Genomic DNA, 22673 nt, shown 5'->3' with positions numbered 1-22673 from the left:
ACCTGCTCTTGCTGCTCCTTGCTCTTCCACTCTCCCCAGACTTCCACTCTCCTTTCTCCATCTTCTTCTTTTTCATCTCCTCTAAAGTTCATAAAAGAAATGGCCTGACCTTGACTTTAGAGGATGAGACACACCTGGGTATGTTCACTGGCACAAAAGTTGAGGCCACTGTGGTTCCCCACCTCTTCACCAGCTCAGCTGTCCTGTGTAAAATAAGATCTGGGGAAATGACTACACCTTAATTCAACCCAACCTGAATATGTAAAGTACATGAAAGAAGCGGGAAGGGTTGATGTTGAAGAAATGGCATATGATCCAGGTCTCCAAGGAGCTGATGCTCTCCGCACCCCGTTTTCCCCTAAACATATGTTCAGACAGAACTTTCCTGCCTTTTTCTATTTGATTTCTCCAGTCTTCTTCATCTTGGTTAAGGACCCCGAAACAACTCAAAACAGAAATCCTAAATCTTTTCAAAATTCCTTAAGTAATTTAAAAAATTGGCCTTCTCAATTTCTACCTACAGTACTCTAAAGATTACTAATATTTCCTCTCCTTGCAGTTTTTCCTGCAATCAGTTTCCTCACTGAAAGTGTAACAGGTGTATATAGCCATAGAGGTTACCTGCCCTCGACTGCTGTTCTGAAAGTGGAGACACCTGTGGGTAAAGTGGAACGCTCACAAAGTCTCTTAACGTTACTGCTAGACTGTGAGATCCTAGAGGGCACCAGCTGTGTTTTGTTCATCTGGTCCTCTCCTCCTGACTACACACACACACACACACACCCTCAAAGCACCTGGCTGTAGCAGGAATTCTGGAAATGTCTAGTGACTGTAGTAGTTCCTAGGAAAACAGTAACAAATTATCATGAACTGGGTGGCCTGAAGCAACAGAAATTGATCTTCTCCCAGTTCTGTAAATCAGAAGTCTAAAATCAAGGTGTTGACAGGGCCAGGCATCCCTGAAGACTCCAGGGAGAATCCGTTTGATCCCCTTCTCTTGGCTGTTGGTGTTGCCGGCAGCCCTTGGCATTCCTTGCCTTGAAGACACATCACTCCAGTCTGTCACATGGTGTCCTCCCTGTATGTGCCTCTACATGTTTTCCCCTCTTCATGTATGGACACCAGTCACACAGTGTGAGGGCCCACCCTAGTCAAACATGACCTCCTTGTATTTTGAGTACATCTTCCAAAACCTTGCTTCCAAATTAGGTCATATTCACTGCTAATGGAATTTAGGTTTTGACATATATTTTAGGAGATGTAATTCAATTTACAACAATGCTTTCATTAAAAAATGAGTAAATAAGTACATACTTCACAGAATAAAGGAGGAAAACAGGGAAGGAGGGAAGGAAGGAGGGAAGAAGGGAAGAAAGGAAGGAAGAAGGGAGGGAGGGAGGGAAGGAAGGAAGGCGATTTTTCATAATATTTGAAGTATTCTATCAAGAGAAAAATAGCCATCTCAGCTGGGTTTCCTGAGTTTGTGTTCTGATGAGTCATTATGTGCTTTGTATTCCTTTGTAAAACTGTCTCACATGAACAAGTCTTTTCCCCTAAGTCTAGTGATTAATTTCCTATCTTTATGCCTATTAGGGTTCTTTTTAAAAAGAAAATTACCTGATAGTCAGTGCTGTGCATTAAATGCCATTAGTAGCTTAGGTTAGGATCTTGTTTACCTGTTTGTTCATGAGGGAAATAATTTTATTTCTATGCTTAAGAGACTCACTAGTAACCAAGTCATGTGCATCTAGTTCTTCTTCCCTTCTCTGACTTGAAGCTTAGCCCTATGTCCCTCTGTACCCACCAAAAAGAAAGAAAAAAATACAAAGAAGGAAGGAAGGAAAGAAGGAAGGATGGAAGAATGGAAGGAAGGCAAAAGAGAGAAAAAAAACAAAACAAAAAAAGAAAGACAGAGTGGAGGAAAGCAACCCCACACTGTCGGGTTTTGTTGCTTCAAAGCAAGAGGAAGTATGGCGTCTTGAACTATCAGTCTGAAGACAAGAGGCCTGGGTCCTGGGTCCGGTTCTGAAACCACAATGACAACCACAGGCTACCCCTGATTACCAGCTACTTCACCAATTAAAACAAGTGTGTGGATAATCTCCGAACTCATTCTCAGCACTAGTGCTTGATAATTCTATCCAGAGAGTCTGCTCATGGACTGAATCTATGGAGATGAGAAAGTTTCTCCCCGACTCTGCTCCCACCACTGCCCGTTGAATTGGCAAATCAAGAATTAGTTCTTAGGAGAACTGCAGAATTTCCAATAGCCAAGACTAATGGGAAAAAAAGACCCTATAGAAACTATAGTCTTACTAAAACAAGAACTGCAAGAGTCCTGATCCACCCCAAGGAAAAGACCACTGAGATGGTCGCCTTGAATTTGAAACAGAACATTAGCCACCTTACATTGCCATCCCCTCCTTCCAAGCACTTCAACCCGATGAGTTCAGACAGCAGAAAGGGAAGTTGTTTCCTGGGTTTTTATTTTTAAAAAAACACACATTATAATCATTAAGTCATGAGATATTTTCTTCTCCAAGAGTATTAAGACTTGAAAGTCTGAGTGATCTATTTTCTGTTTAACTTTTATTTTTATTTATTTATTTTTTAAATTTAATTTTATTTTAAGTTCTAGGATACTGTGCAGGATATGCAAGTTTGTTACATAGGTAAATGTGTGCCATGGTGGTTTGCTGCAACTATCAACCCAACACCTAGGTATTAAGCACTGCGTGCATTAGCTCTTTATCTTAATGCTCTCCCCCCAACTCCACCACCTCCTGACAGGCCTGGTCGTGTGTTGTTCCCCTCCCTGTGTCCATGTGGTCTCATTGTTCAGCTCCCACTTATGACTGAGAGCATGCAGTGTTTGGTTTTCTGTTCTTGCTTGTGTTAGTTTGCTGAGGACGATGGCTTCCAGCATCATCCATGGCCCTGCAAAGGACATGATCTCATCCCTTTTTCATGGCTGGGTGATCTTTAAGACATGCATTGGTGGCTGGGCGCGGTGGCTCAAGCCTGTAATCCCAGCACTTTGGGAGGCCGAGACGGGCGGATCACAAGGTCAGGAGATCGAGACCATCCTGGCTAAAACGGTGAAACCCCGTCTCTACTAAAAAATACAAAAAAATTAGCCGGGTGAGGTGGTGGGCGCCTGTAGTCCCAGCTACTCGGGAGGCTGAGGCAGGAGAATGGCGTGAACCTGGGAGGCGGAGCTTGCAGTGAGCCGAGATCGCGCCACTGCACTCCAGCCCGGGTGATGACAGAGCGAGACTCCGTCTCCAAAAAAAAAAAAAAAAAGACATGCATTGGCTCAGACAGGGTACTGTAGTGCAAAGATTCTACCAGACCTAGGTTTGAGTCCCAGCTCTGTCATGTTGGCCCTGAATTAACTTTGCTAAGCCACTTGACTTGGCTAAGCCTGTTTCCTTATCTGTTAAAACAGGAGTTATTGCAAGCATAACATGAGAAAACACGTCAAAAGCTTGTAGGACACAGTAAACACTTGGGACATACTAGCTTTCCTGTCTACAGTAAGAAATAGATATCTGTGCCTTCCAGAATATGAGCTAAGCACAAGTCTGATTGATACTCTGTGGGTGGACTTCTAGCATCCTTTATGATAGACCATCAGCACACGGTCAGTTGTATATGCTTCCATGTATGTTAGTAATTCCCCTGTGTGCTTGATCAGTACTCCCATTGACATTTCACTGAGTCTAAAATCTCAGGAGTTATAAACTTCTCAAAAGGCCATATATGTTTATAGCCATTTGAACAGCTTCTAAAACATTAAGAAGTATGGAGCAGACAAACCAGTGGCTGGTGGGGAAATCCTGTGGGAACCCACATTCTCCTGTTGCTAAACAGCTGGAATTTACTACTGCTTCCATTTTCTCCAGTTGATGAGAAGATAGCCTTTTCTATGATCTTGTGAACTAACCAATATGTTCTTCAAGAATAAGAAGTATACCTTCCTTTTTAAAATTTTCTCTCCAGCAGTTCAAAGACTTCTCTTCCTAATCAGTGCTGTATAAGTGTTTAGTTGGCCAAGTCAAGTTGTGGTCATTTACAGAAATTTAATGTTTGAAATGGCAAGTTGCTCGCTTACTGCTCTCAAAGGATACTTAGGAATTTTTAAAAATCACCAACACACCTCATTAGAAGGTTAAAAAGAAACATATTAAAGAATAAAACTTTCTTCCTTTAAAAAATGTATGTCACCTAGTAACATGAAAATTGTGACAATAAAAAGATAATCATATATAATTATTGCAGATATTGCAAAAAACAGAATCATGGATCCCCAAAGTACGAATCCACAGAAACTGTGAATATGTTACCTTACTGTGAAAAGGAATGTTGTAGATGTAATTTAGGATCTTGAGATGGAAAGACTCTCTTGGATTATTCAGGTAATCTCAATCCAGTCACAAGGGTCCTTGTAAGGGAAAGAAGGAGGCAGGAGTGTCAGGGTCTGAGGAGATGTGAAGAGAGAAGCTGAAACTGGAATGACACCATGGCTGGAAGGGGCCATAAGCCAAGGATTTCAGGTGGCCTCTTAGCAGCTGGAAAAGACAAGGAAGGGATTCTTCCTTAGAGCCTCCAGAAGGAAGGCCATTCTGCTGACACCTTGATTTTAGCTCATAAGACCCATTTTTGTATTGCTGCCCTTACGAACTTGCTTTGTTTTAAGTCATAAAGTTTGTGAGGACTCATTAGAGAACAATAGGAAAGTAATACAGATCAAGTAGAAAAATAAGACCTATATAACAGACTAATTTTTTGGCTTTTTGATTGATTCATGGATGAATTGTATATATAAATACACACTATATATACACACACACACTATATATATATATTGGAGCCAGAGTCTCACTCTGTTGCCCAGGCTGGAGTATTGTGGTATGATCTGGGCTCACTGCAACCTCCAACCCCCTGGTTCAAGAGATTCTCCTGCCTCAGCCTCCCGAGTAGCTGGAATTGCAGGTGTCCACCACCACGCCTGGCTAATTTTTGTATTTTTAGTAGAGACGAGGTTTCATCATGTTGGCCAGGCTGGTCTCAAACTCCTAACCTCAGGTGATCCGCCCACCTTGGCCTCCCAAAGTGCTGAGATTACAGGCATGAGCCACCAAGCCCAGTCTATATTGTGTTTTATTTTTGAACCTTAGCAAAATGATCTCATCCAAAGGCCAATAGGTAACTTACAGAATTGATAGGAAGCCTTGACAGAACCCCGTGCGGATTACAAACAATAAGCTTCGGAATCCCAGGGGGTATAGCTAACGCCACGTCCCAGAGAGTCTAGAGTCCAGTCAGGATGTTCCCCGTGCTGGCCTGCCACTACAGCACCGTGATGTGAGTGACTCAATACCTGCCCTTCAAGTCTGCATTGTTCCTTTAGAGCTGGGTGCTGGGTGCAGGCATGGTCTGTGCTAAGTCTAGGTTACACACCTAAACCCCAGGCTCAGGAGACAGGCAGAGGCAGTGTTCTTTCCTTTCAGCTTCTCTAGTGATATGTAGAGTTCTGCTTCCCACTAATATTCACAGAGAGACTCCCCTTAAAGAAAAGGGTGTCCAGATGCCAGGAAAAAAAAAAAAAAAAGTGGCAAATGTCTACCACAGGGTCTGATCATCTGAGTCATTTAATTTCTTGATTATTAACCAATACATTTAAAATATGATGAAGACTCATTTGCCTGTAGTTATTAAAAACACAGGCAAGTGACATAAAAGTGTTTTAATAAAATGCAAATATATGTTAGAGAAAGTTTTCTTTTCTTTTTTGTTTTTGAGACAGAGTCTCACTCTGTCACCCAGTCTGAAATGCAATGGCTCAATCTCGACTCACTGCAAGGTTCTGCTCACTGCAAGATTCAAGTGATTTTCCTGCCTCAACCTCCCAAGTAGCTGTGATTACAGGCATCCACCACCACACCTGGCTAATTTTTTGTATTTTTAGTAGAGACAAGGTTTCACCATGTTGGCCAGGCTGGTCTGGAACTCCTGACCTCAGGCCAACCACCCACCTCTGCCTCCCAAAGTGCTAGGATTACAGGTGTGAGCCACCACGCCCTGCTGAGAAAGTTTACAAATTGCTTTCCATAGAACATTAGTCTTCCTCTTCCCTCCCTCTCTTCCTTTCTTCTTTCCTACCTTCACTCTTTTCCTCATTTTTTCCTTTATTTCCTGAGAATAAGCTTAATTTTAGCTTCCTAAGAGTTTGTAAGAGACCCTCTGGTATCAGTTGAAAATCGATGGGTTCGTTTTTGGAAACAGGACTCACCAGAGATGGGCAACCTGGGAAGATGAGTGTGAGCTGAGCACTGGACATCCAGTAGCAACATAGGCAGGAAGAGTGTGCCACTTTGTGATTCTTTTATTCCTTTCTTTTCTTTCCCTTCTTTTCCTCCTCCCTTCCCTTCTTTCTCCCTCCCTTCCCTCCTTCCCTCCTTTCCCTCTTCCTTCCTTCCCTTCCAGTTATCTTTTCTCGTTCTTTCTCTCCATGGCCAAACACTTTCTCTTGGGACAGCTAAAACCAGAATGCAGTATCACATAAAAAAGACTGCATTGACATACTTAAATTCCCAGGACCCTCGGTTCTTTAGGGATGCCTCATGGCTGGTATCATTGCCTACCAAAGTCTTGAACTTGATGGAGCTTATGTTGAAAACTAAAGTTTATATTTTTAATTTTTATCTTTCAATTCTGTTTTTCCACACTTTTTTTTTTTTTTTTTTTTTTTAGATGGAGTTTCACTCTTTGTTGCCCAGGCTGGAGAGCAGTGGCGCGATCTCGGCTCACTGAACCTCTGCCTCCCGGGTTCAAGTGATTCTCCTGTCTCAGCCTCCCAAGGAGCTGGGGTTACAGGCACCTGCTACCACGCCTGGCTAATTTTTGTATTTTTAGTACAGACGGGGTTTCACCATATTGGCCAAGCTGGTCTCAAACTCCTGACCTCAGGTGATCCACCCACCTTGGTCTCCCAAAGTGCTAGGATTACAGGTGTGAGTCACTGCGCCTGGCCTTCACAAACTTTTTGAAGTCCTCTCATATAGCGTAGGAGAGATCAGGTTTTTTGAGACTTTAAATATCTTGAAAATGTCATTATTATTCACATTTTATTAGTATTTTGGCTGGGTGTAGAATTACAAGTTGGAAACAATTTTCCTTCAGAAATTGGAAGGCATTGCTTCACTGTCTTCTTGCTTTCTGTGTTTCTGTTGAGATCTATACAACCATTCTAATTCCTGTTACCTAATTTGTTTTCCTTTTTTTCTGGAAACTTGGAGAGTATTTTTCTCCAGACATAGGGCTCTAATGGCAGTATACTCTATTTCCGTCCATTCTCCTGTGTTCTAGGTAGGCTGTTTCAATGTAGCAACTCACACTCTTTAGTTCTGGATATTTTGTCTTGAATAATTTATGATTAGGCCATCCTATTTTCTCCATTGTATCCTTCTGGAACAGTTGTTTTTGGACATCGGACATCCTTCCTCTCCTGTCTTCTCTTTGTGCTCTTCTTTCTGCAAGGTGCCCCAAATTTATCTTCCAAAGTTTATTTAGTTGTTGTTGTTAGTAACTTCTATCATGTTTTTAATTTCTAAAAGCTTATTTTTGCTCTATGAATGTCCTTATTGATAATACCTTGTTCTTGTTTCATGGCTGCAATAGTTACATCTATCTCTCTGAATACATTGATAGATTTTTTTTTTCCTCTCTGCATATGTTCTGTTTCCCTGTGCTGATATTTTTCTGTTTTGTTTGTTTGTTTTGGTCTGCATTTTCCATGTTAAGAGGCTTTCCACAAATATCCAGTGATCCTTGGATTGCTCAGGGGAGCTAATAGCCTGATTTAAAGTTCTGAATGTAAGGAAGAACTTGTCAACTTTGAACTTTACTGTAGGGTGATCAGGGGAGCCATTTGTTGTAAACATACCTGATGTATCTTTAGGGCTTTCCTCTTGTTAGGGCAGCACTTCGGAGAAAAGTCTCTCAACCTCTGGAGGATAAAGGATCAGTGCTCTGAAAGCTGAGTGGGGAGTATTAGCATTTAGCATTCGGCACTCAGAATAGATGATGTCATCAATTCCACCAAATTTTGAACAGCACCAACACATTCGACTGCATCCAGTGGCATCCATAACTCTAGAAGCCCTCTGTTTTTCTCATGCAAGAAAACACATCACCAGACTTTACACAGGGTAATAATGGTGTAGCATGAGAGAATAATCTGTAAGGACAGAGTTGCTTCTCAAACTGCATTCACACCACTTTGCCTCACAGCACCATTTGAGGTACCTAATTCTATCACTTTCTGAGCCTTCTGAGAAATCCAGGACATATATCTGAATTGTTCACAACTCTCTCCCAGGACTGACCTAGGATTCAGTTTTCTTGGGTCTGTTAACTCAGAACTCAATTATCTCAATATTCAGTTATCCATCTGCTTTCCAGCTTCACAATTTTGATGGTTTTGTCTTCTGTTCTTGTGGATAGATTTAAAACTCCCTTTGACTCTATTATTAATAGGATTTTAGGGAGGACAGAAATGATATGCTATGTCACCCTAGAAAGCATTCAATAAATCTGATTCTTTACCCAATGACTCTCCATCTTATGTACAGTTTGCTAATCTGTGGATGTTTTGCTTTTACCTTTTACCAACAGCGAATGTTGCTCAACAGCAATTGTTGCTGCCTGATCGTTCCTCTGGAAGCTTCCTCTCAGAGGGGTACCCAGCCATGTGAGGTGTCAGTCTGCCCCTACTGGGGGGTGCCTCCGGGTTAGGCTACTCGGGGGTCAGGGACCCACTTGAGGAGGCAGTCTGTCCATTCTCAGATCTCAAACTCCATGCTGGGAGAACCACTACTGTCTTCAAAGCTGTCAGACAGGGACATTTAAATCTGCAGAGGTTTCTGCTGCCTTTTTTTGGCTATGTCCTGTCCCTAGATGTGGAGTCTACAGAGGCAGGCAGGACTCTTTAAGTTGTGGTGGGCTCCACCCAGTTTGACCTTCCTGGCCACTTTGTTTACCTACTCAAGCCTCAGCAATGGCAGGCACCCCTTCCCCAGCCTTGCTGCCACCTTGAAGTTAGATCTTAGACTGCTGTGCTAGCAATGAGGGAGGCCCCGTGGACGTGGGACCATCTGGGTCAGGCATGGGATATAATCTGGTGTGCCATTTGCTAAGACCCTTGGAAAAGTGCAGTGTTAGGGTGGAAGTGACCCTGTTTTCCAGGTGCTGTGTATCACGGTTTCCCTGGCTAGGAAAGGGAATTCCCTTACCCCTTGCTTTTCCTGATTGCCTCGCCCTGCTTCAGCTCTCACTGGGTGGGCTGTACCCACTGTCCTGCACCCACTGTCCAACATGCCCCAGTACCTCAGTTGGAAATGCAGAAATCACCCGTCTTCTGTGTCGCCCACGCTGGGAGCTGTAGCCTGGAGCTGTTCCTATTCGGCCATCTTGGAACCATCCTCGGAAATATATTTCCATGCTGAGATCTGAAAAGAAAAGTTGTTCTTTTTATTTTAAATCTTGCAAAATGATATGCTTTCCTGGGGATTCATTCCCATCATGTGGATATGGGGATGTATCTATGGGCAATCTTTCTTTCTCTTTCAACAAGCTATTAAGTTCAGTTTCCATTTAGTTAGAGAATTCCATTATCCCACTACCACTTTTGCTATCATTTAGATTCAAAATCCCAGTCAGGCTCCAGTATTTTCCTCGTCCCTTCCACTACTTGATCCTATCAGCCATTAGTAAATGGAGATCCTACCCTAATCATGATTCCATTCACACTTTTCTAACTTTCAGACCCTTATTTCTCTCTCCTCAATTGTTTCCTCCTCTGTTAATCCACCCTTTACAATAACCTATCCTATATGATACCCCAACTTTGTGTCCATTGAAACACCAAGAACGTACGTGGAAGGTAGTCAATGAACTTATGTCAAAGAGAATCCTAACATGTTCTATCCCCAGTGTGACTTGGCATACTCCTGGAGGTCTGTTATTCATTGGTGGCAGTATCCAGGGTCTTGAACAAGACCAATGCAGGCAATGGTGCTGCAAAATGATTTTTTTTTCTTTTAATTGAGGGCAATCACAGTGTTAGGCATGATTCAAGACCTTTACATACATTAACTCATTTAGTTCTCAGAACAACTCCACAAGAAAGGTACTGTTATCATTCTTATTTTACAAATAAAGAAGCTGGGATACATAGAGGTTAAGTCCCTTGCTCACAGTTACCCTACTACACGTGAGGCCGGGTTCAAACCAGGCAGGCTGGCCTCAGAGCTCATAACCACGGACATTATACTGCCTCTTACTTATATTGCCCATCATCATGATGTATGTGTGTCTATGTGTGTGTGTTGGTGGTGGTAGGGGTGTTGGCAGACACTCTTTGCAAAGCCTACCTTATTTAACTAGTTAATTCTTTGACCATCCATTCAACAATTAGGATGATTAAAGTATCAAGCACTGCACACAACAGAAGGGAGGTGGTAGCAGACAAAGTGGCTAAGGGCAGGGGGCATCTGTCTATGTAATAAGTATAAGGGCAACAAGGATGTTGACAAATTTTAAAAAGGTACTATAGGAGTGAGGGCAGGTAGCCTCAGCCTACTGGGATGCATGGGAATGTGGGGGTAGAAAGAAAGGGGTGAGAATCAGGGAAAAGGTCTAACTCCTCAGAGGACATGAGGATTGCCAGAGTACTGACATTCTTCTACCAAAGCCTCACTATTCCCGGCTGTCCTGCCCCAGGCTGGTCTACCTGCTGCCCCGTTGGCCAGGATGACTTGTCTGTGCCACAGCACTGAACACCAGGCGTGTATTCTTCTCTCCCAAAACTCGGCTCACCATGGCCAGAAAAGGCAAGTGTTTTAGAGGTATGGTTTCAGGCAGACACATCCTAGAATTAAAATTACTTCAGGGATATCTGCAGTAAAGTTGAAGGAAACAGTCAAAAGGCCAAAGGAAGCAAGCTTTATTGAATTTACAATGTAGAAAACATTTGTAGTTCCTTAGACATTTGCATTGCTATAAAAATTACACTTTATTTTTATAATTATTAATGGTTTGAAGAGAAATAAACAGTATAAACGAAATATGGCCCACACAATGAAAATGTAAACCATATAAATCAAAATCATAAAACAATTATTCAATACTCAGAGGCCTACTTAATATATACATATGAAATTTCTTACACACACATACAATAAAAGCCCACAAAAACCATCACTCTGAAGCCGATCACTGTACCAATATGAAAATAAATCTTTATCTTTAACCTCAATTTTATCTTCAGCAGGAGGGCTGTGCAACTTGGGTTTATGCAAATCACATGAAGTATTAAATAATCAAATGTCACATATGTCATATAAAGCAGCAAGCGAAAAAAATAAATTATGAAAATGCATGGGCTAAAAGTTAACAGTGAAAAATATCTCCTTATCCAACATTATTTTCCATAATAAAATTAAAATATTTTACAATGTATCAGGATACATTTTTAAAAGGACTATAGTGTAACCGTGATTTTAAAAGCTCTTAAAGAAAAACAGGGACAAGGTGAATAACTTCGACAGTAATATGCAAATGTATTAAGTCTAAGATAAAAACATTAAATATTTTTGTTCTTACTGAAAATGTGCTTTAAATTTGAGAACACCTTCATGAAATCAAAACGCTGGTAATAATCAGGATCTCCCAGCACTGCAGCATACATTAAGAAGCTTCTCTTGAAACATGATTGCTAACCAGAGCTCTAAGTCTCTAATTTGGATGATGTTACCAAAATATTTATCAGGGCTCAAATAGTTAAAGACGATTGGTTGATGATCAAAGGCACTGGTGTAATCTCATCAACGTCGGGTACGTTGACGGGACAATCCAGAGACAAAGACTATGAAAATACTTCTGCATTACAGGTATACTCTTTTGCAGATTGTAAAACAAATAAAAAGAGACACTTTGGGGAGAATAAATAAAGGCAACACAGTAACATATAAACTAACACAGTTTTGTGCAACTGCACCAAAACCTAAACATGTGTCCCATATATCAGCATCATATCAGATCCAATCTCACCAATCTCATCAAAAGATGCCACTAAGACAAACAGCCATGGTAAAACTTTTGCTTCGTCGTGCCACATAAATAATACCCCCTTTATTTTGAAAAATTTCCCATACGCAAGACATTCTTTCTGATTAGAAATGTAATCTTTTCTTTTTCTGGAACCAGGAAACAGGAATGCATGGCAGAGTTGCTGAGGATAGATCCAACTTTCCAGCAAAAATATCAGATGTCTTCAATAGGGAGAAGGTATGTTTACAAAAGTTAAATGATGTTGTAGCTGTTTGTAATCTTTGCCTGTAACATATCTGGTCAATTCCCGTTTTTTAAAAAACTGACGCTTGCGGAATATAAGGTTCTATCACAAACATTGTGAACAGAAAAAGTATTGCTACATGGAATTGTTTTGATTCAACAAAAAGAAATGTCTTTAGCTTATATAATACAATAAATAACAGCTATTTTTTTTAAGTGCCTTTAGGAAGCGACTTGGGGCCTGGACCTAGATGAAGCAAGGTAAATTAGAATTCTGTGTTGTAGCCCCACCCTAGGCTCAGCTGTTGACTCCTTTGGCTCTTAGAGACATCTCAGTGGGGACGTCTGGGAAGCAATGCAGATTCTGGAAGGAGAGTAGGCCCAACCAGGTCATTGGTGATGATGAGGGACTAGTCACATTAAACAAAGGATCCTGACTCACCTTTCCTAATGGCAATTCCTCTTTTAAAGACATTATTTCAAAACCATACATAGTATTTCTTTCATTGATTATTACTTAAGGAAGTTAATGTTAGCAACCAAGGAGTTAGGGGACTTGGATTACATTACAGGTTACGCTTCTAAACCATGGGAAGGTTTGAAATCAGCAGGGATATTTTCATTTTGCAACATGTTAAATCACTCTAAGTACTAGTATTTTTTTTTAGTGAGATAATTCACAACCATAAAATTCACCCTTTCAAAGTATACCATTCAGTGGTTCCTAGTATATTCAAACAGTTATGCAACTATTACCCCTATTTGAATTCCAGAACATTCTCATCATCCCTCAAAGAAACCACATACCCTGTCCTCCCTTTCTCAGCCCCTGGCAACCACTCCCTTAAGTGAAGAGTAACAACTTTCCTGGGCATTGTGCTTTCAGCAGTATGTGGCTTTACATGTTTTCATTACAATTTTTAACACCAAATTTAAACAATGGGCTTTGCAACTATTCTGAGATTATGAAATATCCTCTTTTATATACAACTATTTTTGTCTCAAGCATGTTTCTTTATACATAAAAAATAGATGTTTCCATTTTTTTTCTCAATTAAATTCTGTCCTTATTTCAGAAGTGAGAAAAATCAGTACTCCAATATTAAAAAAGCAGGAATAACCACAGTTCTTATTATTAGCTGTGGGCCGCCACACTCTCCTTCCTACTGCTTCCTACAGAATCTGAGGTGCCAAGGGCTGCAAGGCCTTTGAGGGCAAGCTGTGCATTTTACAGATGAAGAAACAGCTCCGACATGGGCTTGTGACATGTCCAAGATCACAAGGCCAGTTAACAGCAAACCTAGGATGAGAACCCCTTTTTACTAGAACTTTAATATCAAATATTTAAATGCTGACTTCGTGGGTAACCTAATTCAGCTACCACATGAATCTAATTATGTCAGTTTCCTCTACAGCTTTGATGTGAGCATGTGATTTTTTTTTTTTTTTTTTTACCATTTTAGAAAACATTTACATGTTATCTTTTAAGACCTGTAAGGACATGACTAGTCTACTTAACCAGAGGGCCCAAACCACTCACTGAGACAAAACAAAGAAGAGCCAAAGTTCCAGAGGGACCTGAGAGCAGGGTTCGGGTTTCCTGCACTGTAACTCTCCATATGACAGTGTCAGTAGGATATGCCACTCTGTCAACAGCCAAATAAGTCACACAAATTCAGTATTCTGGAAATGAAGACTTCACAGGTCAAGGATGTTTGGGACTTAGCCATTGCAACAATTCTTCATCTGTGGTGACTTTTTGGAATTGGTCCCGGTGAGATTGGTAATGGATTTGCTGTCATCCTTGTCAGTTCTCTTTTTCACTTCTCTGAGAGAGAGAGAGAGAGAGAGAAAGAGAGAGGATTACTGAGGTATAAAAACTAAGCCGCGGATGGTTCTGTAGAAATAAAAATAGCCATGCTGAGTGTCTGCATGGCCTTCTAGACATTGTTTTAAATGCTTTATAGGTGTTGACTTAATCTTCATAAGAACCAGATAAATTTGCTGTGCCCCATTTTGTATGTGAGGAAATGAGGGCAAACAGAGGTTAAGACAGTTCCCTCAGGTCACATGACTACAGAAGTGGGATTCAAACCACATAGGCTGGCTCCAGCACCTGTTTTCTGAGCGCCAGGCCCCACACACACACACACACACACACACACACACACACCCCCTCACACCCTCCTCCCCTCACTGTCTCCAAGGTTTCAGGATGCTGCAGAACCTGCGATACACACAGCTTGCTTCTTAACACTCTGGAACCTGGTTTCCAGCTTCATGTAATGCTTGCTGAGCTTAACAAAAGCAATGGTGATCATGGAGGTAACAATGGATTTATCACCATCCTTTTCTGTCATTATAAGTTTCTTCCAGTATTAACTGCTAGAGGCAAGACTCACAAAAAAAGGTCTTACTCTCCAAGATGTTATGAAAACCTCCTAGGGAAGTATCCTTCCAGGTGTAGCCACTGGGGATGCTTGTGAAATATGAAGACCAGAAGTCTCACCTTAGACAAGCTGAATGGCTATCTCTGTGGGTGAGATGAGTGCCTCCCCAAGATGGCCCCAAATAATTCTGCCCTTCCTTGTCAATGCCTGATGCCTCTCCCATCAAGAGGTGAAGGTTTGCCTCCCTACCCTCTTGGTCAGAGCGGGTTCTCTACCTGCTTTGACCAATAGAATATAGAGGAAATGGTATTCTGTGACTTCTAAGCCCAAGTGTTTATAATGCGGGGCTGCATCAACCGCTACCCCTTTTGAAGTCTAGGGTTCAAGAAGTCCAGGGTTCCTCAATGGAGAGAGGCCACCAGAGTGGCCCTGGGGACTGAGATGCCACATGGAGTGAAGCCACAAGGAGAAGCACCCTGGTGGCTGACATCCAGCCCGAGCCACAGCCCTGGTGGCCATCTGACTGCAAACATAGGAGATACCCACACGAGAGCAGTCGAGAAACTTTCTGGCTGAGATCCAGCCACCTTTGCCAATTGTGAGAAATAAAATTTGGTTGTTGTTTTGGGCAACTACATTTTGGGATGGTTTAAGATGAAGCACTTAACTGAAACTACCAGGAGTCTGTGTGTCTCCAGCAGAGCCACAATGCTCAACAGAAATACAATGGGATCCATACATGTCAGTTTGAATTACTTAGTAGCCAGATTTTTAAAAGGTAAAAAGAAATAGGTAAAATTAATTTTATTAATATATTTTATTTAACCCAGTATAGCAAAAATATAGTCATTCCGGCATGTGGTCAATAAAAACACGATTAATGAGATAATGTGTCGAAGGTCTTCAAAATCCAGTCTATATTGATTGCATACAGCACATCTGAATTGGATTAGCCACATTGTGAGTGGTTAGTGGCTACCAAACTGGCCAGCATAGCTGCAGAAGGTGCCGATAAATCCTACCTTTTGAAAACCACTGCACTGTCAGTTGGAAAGAGGACATCTCAGCAGGGAAAAAAATAAGCTCATTCTAGCTGTAGGCCAGCTGGTAAATGCAATATACATGTTTTTCATATTTGATATATACCCCAAACACACACACCCGACAGGAGATGGGTGAGCAGTACTATCCTCACCTCACAGATGAGGCAACAGAGACTCAGGAGAAGAAAGAGGAGACACAGTTCAAACCCAAACACCCGGGAAGACTCACTTCAGGCTGCTGACCTCCAAAATTGTCAGATAATAAATTTGCATTATTTAAGCCTCTACATCTGTGGGAGTTTGTTACAAGGACGACAGAAAATTAACACAACTTCCAAATGCAAAATCTCGGTCATTCTGTCATTGAATAAATGCCCAACTTATGCCAGGCTCTGGGACCTTCAGCTAGTGAGCGTTGAGGGAGAGTCAGATGTCTAAATAAATAATCTCATGGTCCTGAGACAGCAGCTACCACAGATGCACTCTGTGCCCACAGATGTGTTGTGGGCTTCACAGAGATGGGGCTTCATAGAGACTTTTGATATTAGAGAGACCTTTTGAAAGAACAGAAAAGGAGACTCCAGGTGCAGGGAACGGCATGCAGAAAGGCAGAGGCATAAAAGAGCTTGGCCATGATTGGATGAAGTTTGCTGTGTCTACAGATTATCATTCATTTGGGAAAAAGAGATAGAAATTCAACCAGAAAGGTAGCTGAGGTCAGGGCATTTGCTTTCATGCTGCTGATAAAAACACCCGAAACTGGGAACGAAAAGAGGTTTAATTCGACTTAGAGTTCCACATGGGTGGGGAGGCCTCAGCATCATGGAGGGAAGCAAAAGGCACTTCTTACATGGCGGCAGCAAGAGAAAAATGAGGGAGAAGCAAAAGTGGAAACCCCGGAAAATCCCATCAGATCTCGTGAGACTTACTCACTATCAAAAGAACAGCAGAGGAAAGACCAGCCCCCATGATTCAATTACCTCCCCCCGGGGTCCTTCCCACAACACATGGGAATTCTGAGAGATACAATTCAAGTTGAGATTTGGGTAGGGACACAGTCAAACCATATCAGGCTGTGATGGGCTATCAGCCACATGCTAAGGAGCTGGGACTCTGTGTTGTCAGTAGGACATCAATGTGGGGTTGGATGCAAGAAAGTAAATATTAACTGGATCTTTATTTAAAAAGATTACCTGATTACACAGTAGAGAATGAACTGATATTAGAGAAACTCTGAGGCAGAAATTCTTGCACTAGCCCAGGTAGGGAATTTTGAGGCCTGAACCAAAGCAGAAAAAGGGAGAAAGCGAGAAAAACGCATGGATTCAAAGAGACTGAAAGACGACCTTCAGAAGCCACTGGAGGCAAGGCGTGAAGCAAGAGAGAAAAGGAATCAAGACTGACTCCAGGTGACTATTGTTTAATTACAATTTTGGTAGATTCCTGAGAAAGGGAATGCAGATTGACGAATACGTTTAAAGCCACATGAACACACTAGGATTTGGATATGCAGAGTCACCATGGCTATGGAGCTTCCAGTGGGGAGTTCACTCTAGGCTTATGGAATTTTACAAAGAGGTGGGGGGTTAAAAAATACAAAAACTGGAAGTTACCAGGTAGAGATGGTTCCAGAAGCTGTGTGGATGGAAGATATAGGCAGACAGAGAACGAAAAGAAAGAGACAACAGCCGGAGACCATGAGATTACCAACATTTAAGCAGCAAGCCAGTGATCCAGGTTGGTGGTGAAGAGTCCTCATGCTGCCACTTACTAGCTGTGTCACTGAGCAAGCTGATTAAGTATTCTAATTTCCAATTTCCTCATCTGTAAAATGGGTACAATAACCATAGCATCTTCACTGAACAATTCACATCTCTCTCTTCCTGTAGATCCAATGGCCTCTATCAGCTACGTACCATATAGCTGCCTGGTCATATATTGTCATTTTTTTTCTGTAATGTTAAATTGCAAGGCCAGTCTTTTAATCCCTTGATGTCTCTATTGAACACAGCATGGGACTATGCACATGCTCAGTGCCCATAATGCAGACATTATTGAACCTGAAAGCAAATATTAAGGGGGAAAGTATATACCCACACTTTCATCTGGCCTTCAGCCAAAAATGCAGGCATGCTCCACTTTAAGGAAATTGTAAAGATACAATTCCAAACATCTAAAACAGATTTAAGGCTGGGAAAATTAGGGTTCACCAAAATCTGCCATACGCATAACGACTGCAGTTTAAATGGCTCAGTCTTATGGACAGATTTATACCCAATGGGCTCAGCTCTGATGCTGAACGGATACATCAGCCTAAGTTTTTTTGTGTTTTCTCCAATTTCAGGCAACTGATAATTAAATGGCTCTTGAACTTGAATCTATTGCAAAATGTTTACAGCCTGTGGTTCTGGTGATGGCAAATTTACTTGCTAATGGGACAATGGTCATGAACGACGGCCTATCAGCACTACACGGAAACTGCGTTTCTAGGAGAAACTCTTCCTGGGATTGAGAGATTTTCCAAGAAAATGCAGAGTAGTTCAGGTTGTTAACCAAATATTTATGGCATCCCTTTAAAAATAAATTGTTTCAGACAGTGCAAACCCATACCTTCTCCTAGTTTTATGCCATTATATGATCTCACCCTATGAAATCTAAATTGAGAACATACATGTTTTGCATTATACATAAATTTCCCAAGGTTGTAAAATTTGAACAAATGATAATTTTACCTGTGGAGACTATAACATTTCCATTTAAAGGTTGGGTAATTTGATAAGCAAATCTGAAGGCTAAGTATAAAGCAACTGAAGTCTTCACATGTTTGCTTTATTTATAATTTTTATATTTAACACATCACTAACATCACTAGAAGCCCAAAGCCAGGCCATAATGCAGTAACAATAAAACAAAAACCTCTATGCGAAATGATTTTCAAGAAGCTTATCTGATTTCTTTACTTGTCTAAAACTTTTTAAAATAAATATAACCTATCCATTATGCAGCTGAAATAACCTAGTTATCAAAATGCTTTTGCATACCAGTTGTTTTTAAACACACACAAGCTGGTGTCCAAGCTTCACTGTAAGCAGGGCCAACACCTGGCTGACCCAACATGCCTCATAGGAGCAGATGGGGAAAAAGTCAAAGGAAACTTACAGCCTCTCCCATCTTTATGACATAATAAAGAGATCGATTCTTCACCGGGACACTTTGGAACCATTTAACTTTAATATGACCCCATAAGACAATTGAGCATTAAACAGTGATTAAGATATTCAGTGGAGTACAAGCTGTCACACAGACTGTTAGAATTAGAAAGGACCTTTGAGGTCATTTTCTTTGGCCCCCTCCCTCATTTTACAAATTAGAGTTGCCAAAAGAAAGACAGGGACTTGTTCAAGACCTCATAGCTATTTAGAAATAGATTTAAGAATGGACTTGGAGCCTCGTGACACCATAATCCTCCAATATGCTGGGGAGCAGCCAGTAACCACATGCAAGGCTTGACCCGCTGCATCCATTACTGCTGCATGGGAGCAGCAATGCAGTGCTCCGTTGACCAAGGCTAAGGCATCCCAGGGATGCTCCAGATCCTTCCCTGCTGCCATCTGCCCCAGCAACTAGATCACTTCCATCCAGCAGTTCTCCGCAACACATGAATGAAACACCAACACAACCATTTGAAAAGTAAAAACCTGACAATTCAACAGTTATTTGATCTTTAGTGAAGTCAAATTCTGCATTTTACTGAACACTCCCCTCTTTACTGAATGTAGCTTGTTTGGCCAAACAGCTGGTGTTCCCTGTGTACCCACAAGTGCGTGGAATCTGTTATTCAACCCGATAGATAAAAGTTTTACTCTGACTCTTTTTTCACGAATGTGATATTAGCCCATGATTCTCCTACTATTCACAGCCAAAAACAAACGAACAAACAAAAAAACCCAAGAAACCCCATCTAATTTAGTTGAATGTATGAGTGTTCAAATATTTGCTTTTTTTTTCTTTTAAAAGATGAAATGGTTTGGAGGTTTGTCCCCTCCAAATCTCATGTGGAAATCTGACCTTCAGTGTTAGAGGTGGGGCCTCGTGGGAGGTATTGAATCAAGCTGGTGGATCTCTCATGAATGGCATAGCTCCATCCCTTGTGATGAGTGAGTTCTCGCTCTGAGTTCACAGGAGATCTGGTTGTTTAAAAGAGTGTAGCCCCTCCCCACTCCTCGCTCCATCGTCATGTGACACGCTGGCTCCCCTTCACCTTCCACCCTGAGATCTCACCAGAAGCCAAGCGGATGCCAGCACTAAGCTTCCTGTAAAGACTGCAGAACCCATGAGCCAATTAAACCTATTTTCTTTATAAATTGCAGTCTTGGGTATTCCTTTACAGAGATGCGCAAAACAGCCTACTGCAAAAGGGAAAAATGTGCTAGGGCATATTCAAGGTTAGCACTGTTTTTGCTTGAAACAAAAATGATTTCCAGTGTTGTAGGGGGAGGTGGCTATCTTTCCTGGACTGATGTCAAAGAAGGAAATGTTCAAAGACTCTGAGTGTGAATACAGGGCATCTGCCAAGCCTGCCACAAACTAATGCCAAGCAGGACACCCAAAGTCCATATCCTGATTCTCTTAAGTGAGGGCAATAGTTTATCATGTGGCCCTAGTCCAAACATTCTATTAATAGAACTCTATTTTATTAAGCACTATAAATGCCAAGTCATTAATGTGTATATGTGTATGTTTGTGTACATATATATATATATATATATATAGGGGGGTGTGTGTGTGTGTGTGTATATATATATATATATATTTTTTTTTTTTTAATAGAGACAAGGTCTCACTATGTTGCCCAGGTTAGTTTCAAACTCCTGGGTTCAAGAGATCCTCCTGCCTTGCCTCTCATAAAAATGATAAAAATAATCACTCAGGAATTAAGTGTCCATCAAGAATCTGTTTCCTCTTGGCCAACAACCAGCACGTCCTCCTTCCCGCTAACTTTTCCTTCCTGGATCCAGCAGCCTCCATATTGCTGAAACCAATGGGATCTGCTGGAATTACAGGTATGGGCCACTGCACCCGGCCCTAAGTCATTAATTGAAAAACAGCATTAAAGATATTGCAAAGTATTTTAACTATCAATGTTCACCAGCAGAAGAGGCCAATTATCATACTAAAATTGAGATTCTTATAAAACCTTACAAATAATCAGAAAAAGAATGACATGCCTAAAGTTATATTTTAACTTTGTCTGCAATTAAAGACGATTGCTCTGAATTTTGTAATGTACATTTTGATTTTTTTCCTTTTTTGATATTTAATCCCTTTAGGCCAGTAAATAATAATCTTTTCATTTATGGCAGAAAACTAGGTAGAAGGGAAAAATCTAATGTATAATGTTATTTCCTAAGAATTACTTCAAGGATTAAACCACATACATTTATATCCAAGTTCTTTAATGATGCCGTTTTCGTTCTATTGTACTTCCCAAATGTTATTTATTATTAACACTATTGCTTTAGCTTAATAATTACCTAGGTAATAATTCTGACAAAGTGTTTCTAACTGGCATGACATACAATTTGCTTTGTTTTTTCCCCTCTTTTCCCCGGGGAAATATCATAATTGACAGTTGTATTCATAATAGTCCCTTGTGTATAAAATCTGGTTCCTGGAAATGATTCATACAAGTCAACTATTAACTTTGTGGTGACATTTTTCAGAAATGTCAACGACACCTCAGATGCACCTCTTTTGTTTGGCAGTAAAGATATTTTGCCAGTGTTCACAGCAACGTTGCCAGTTTTTATAATATCCACATATTTATTTCTCCCACCATGACTGAAAGATAAGAGAGTGTTTTCCCGCATATATTCCATCTGCACATTCTGGACAAGAAATGTGACATATGCAACAAGCGAAAATTCAGTCCTACATCCATTTTCCCAAACGTTACCGAGCAAGGTGCAGAACAGCTTCCACTATGTTAGAACCATCTTTGGCACTTGTTTCACAGAATAATGCCCCGTACGTCTGTAGAAAAGAAATATACACAATTAAATGAAGCCCTTCATTGAGTTTCCTGAAATTTTAGCTTTTAAAATCAGTAACATAAAAATATGTTCCTACTGAGCATGCTAAGAGTAACTAATAGCTAAGAAACTGAATTCAGAGTTCCCGTACTTACAAAGAAAATGATTTAAGCATAGTTACTCCAGGAACAGTTCCTACTTGGAGGATTTTTACTTTACATTTAAAAAATAGAACATTTCATGTTTTAAGGTTTTTCTTTCCAACAGTCAAAACACATGCTACCAAATGTTCTTTATCAAATATTCCGAGACAGATAAAAATGAGTTCAAGATAACCACTCAGGATTTAAATGTCCATCAAGAGTCTGTTTCCTCTTGGCCAGCAGCTAACACACCCTCCTTCCCGCTAACTTTTCCTTTCTGGCTCCAGCAGCCTCCATGTTTGCTGAAACCAAAGGACACGCTCTAGTCTTCTATTATGCAACCTCCCAGCCATAGTGCATATGGTATCATGTCACTCTCCTGCTTCAAATCTTTCAATGCCTCCTGTTCCTCTTTAGATAATGTACAAATGCTTTTCCATGGCCAATGAGGCCCAGCTTCACGTGGCCCCAGGCAAGCTCCGAGCTTCACCTTTCACCTCACTCATCCCCCCTCACTCACAGAGCTGCAGTTTCCTCTGCCTTCCTCCAATTCTCCAGTGTCCGCAAAGCCTTCGCACCTCAGAACCTTTGCACCTGCTCTTCCCATCACCTAGGTTCCCTCCACCCTCCACCAGTCTGACACCTACCTACTTCTGGGATTTTTAGGTAATGCTGAAGTTAAGATTCAGTAGCTCCTAACCTGAAAAG

General features: G+C 41.1%; 1 protein-coding gene across 1 annotated transcript in view; it reads right to left on the bottom strand.

Annotated features, from left to right (window-relative positions):
* Positions 1 to 10986: 10986 nt before the first annotated feature.
* Positions 10987 to 22673, bottom strand: part of RASEF (RAS and EF-hand domain containing) — a 77252-nt gene continuing 65565 nt past the window's right edge. Inside the window, exons 16-17 of the mRNA XM_011982772.1 lie at positions 21747 to 21823; positions 10987 to 14185 (exon numbers count right to left, since the gene is read on the bottom strand). Coding sequence (XP_011838162.1) covers positions 14080 to 14185; positions 21747 to 21823 — 183 coding nt within the window. The 3' untranslated portion in view covers positions 10987 to 14079. The remainder of the gene's footprint in view (positions 14186 to 21746; positions 21824 to 22673) is intronic.

The sequence above is a fragment of the Mandrillus leucophaeus genome, unplaced genomic scaffold, assembly GCF_000951045.1.
Source record: "Mandrillus leucophaeus isolate KB7577 unplaced genomic scaffold, Mleu.le_1.0 Scaffold242, whole genome shotgun sequence".
Classification (NCBI taxonomy): Eukaryota; Metazoa; Chordata; class Mammalia; order Primates; family Cercopithecidae; genus Mandrillus; species Mandrillus leucophaeus.
The sequence above is the reverse complement of the archived record's forward strand: the minus strand, read 5'-3'. Positions and strand labels throughout refer to the sequence as shown.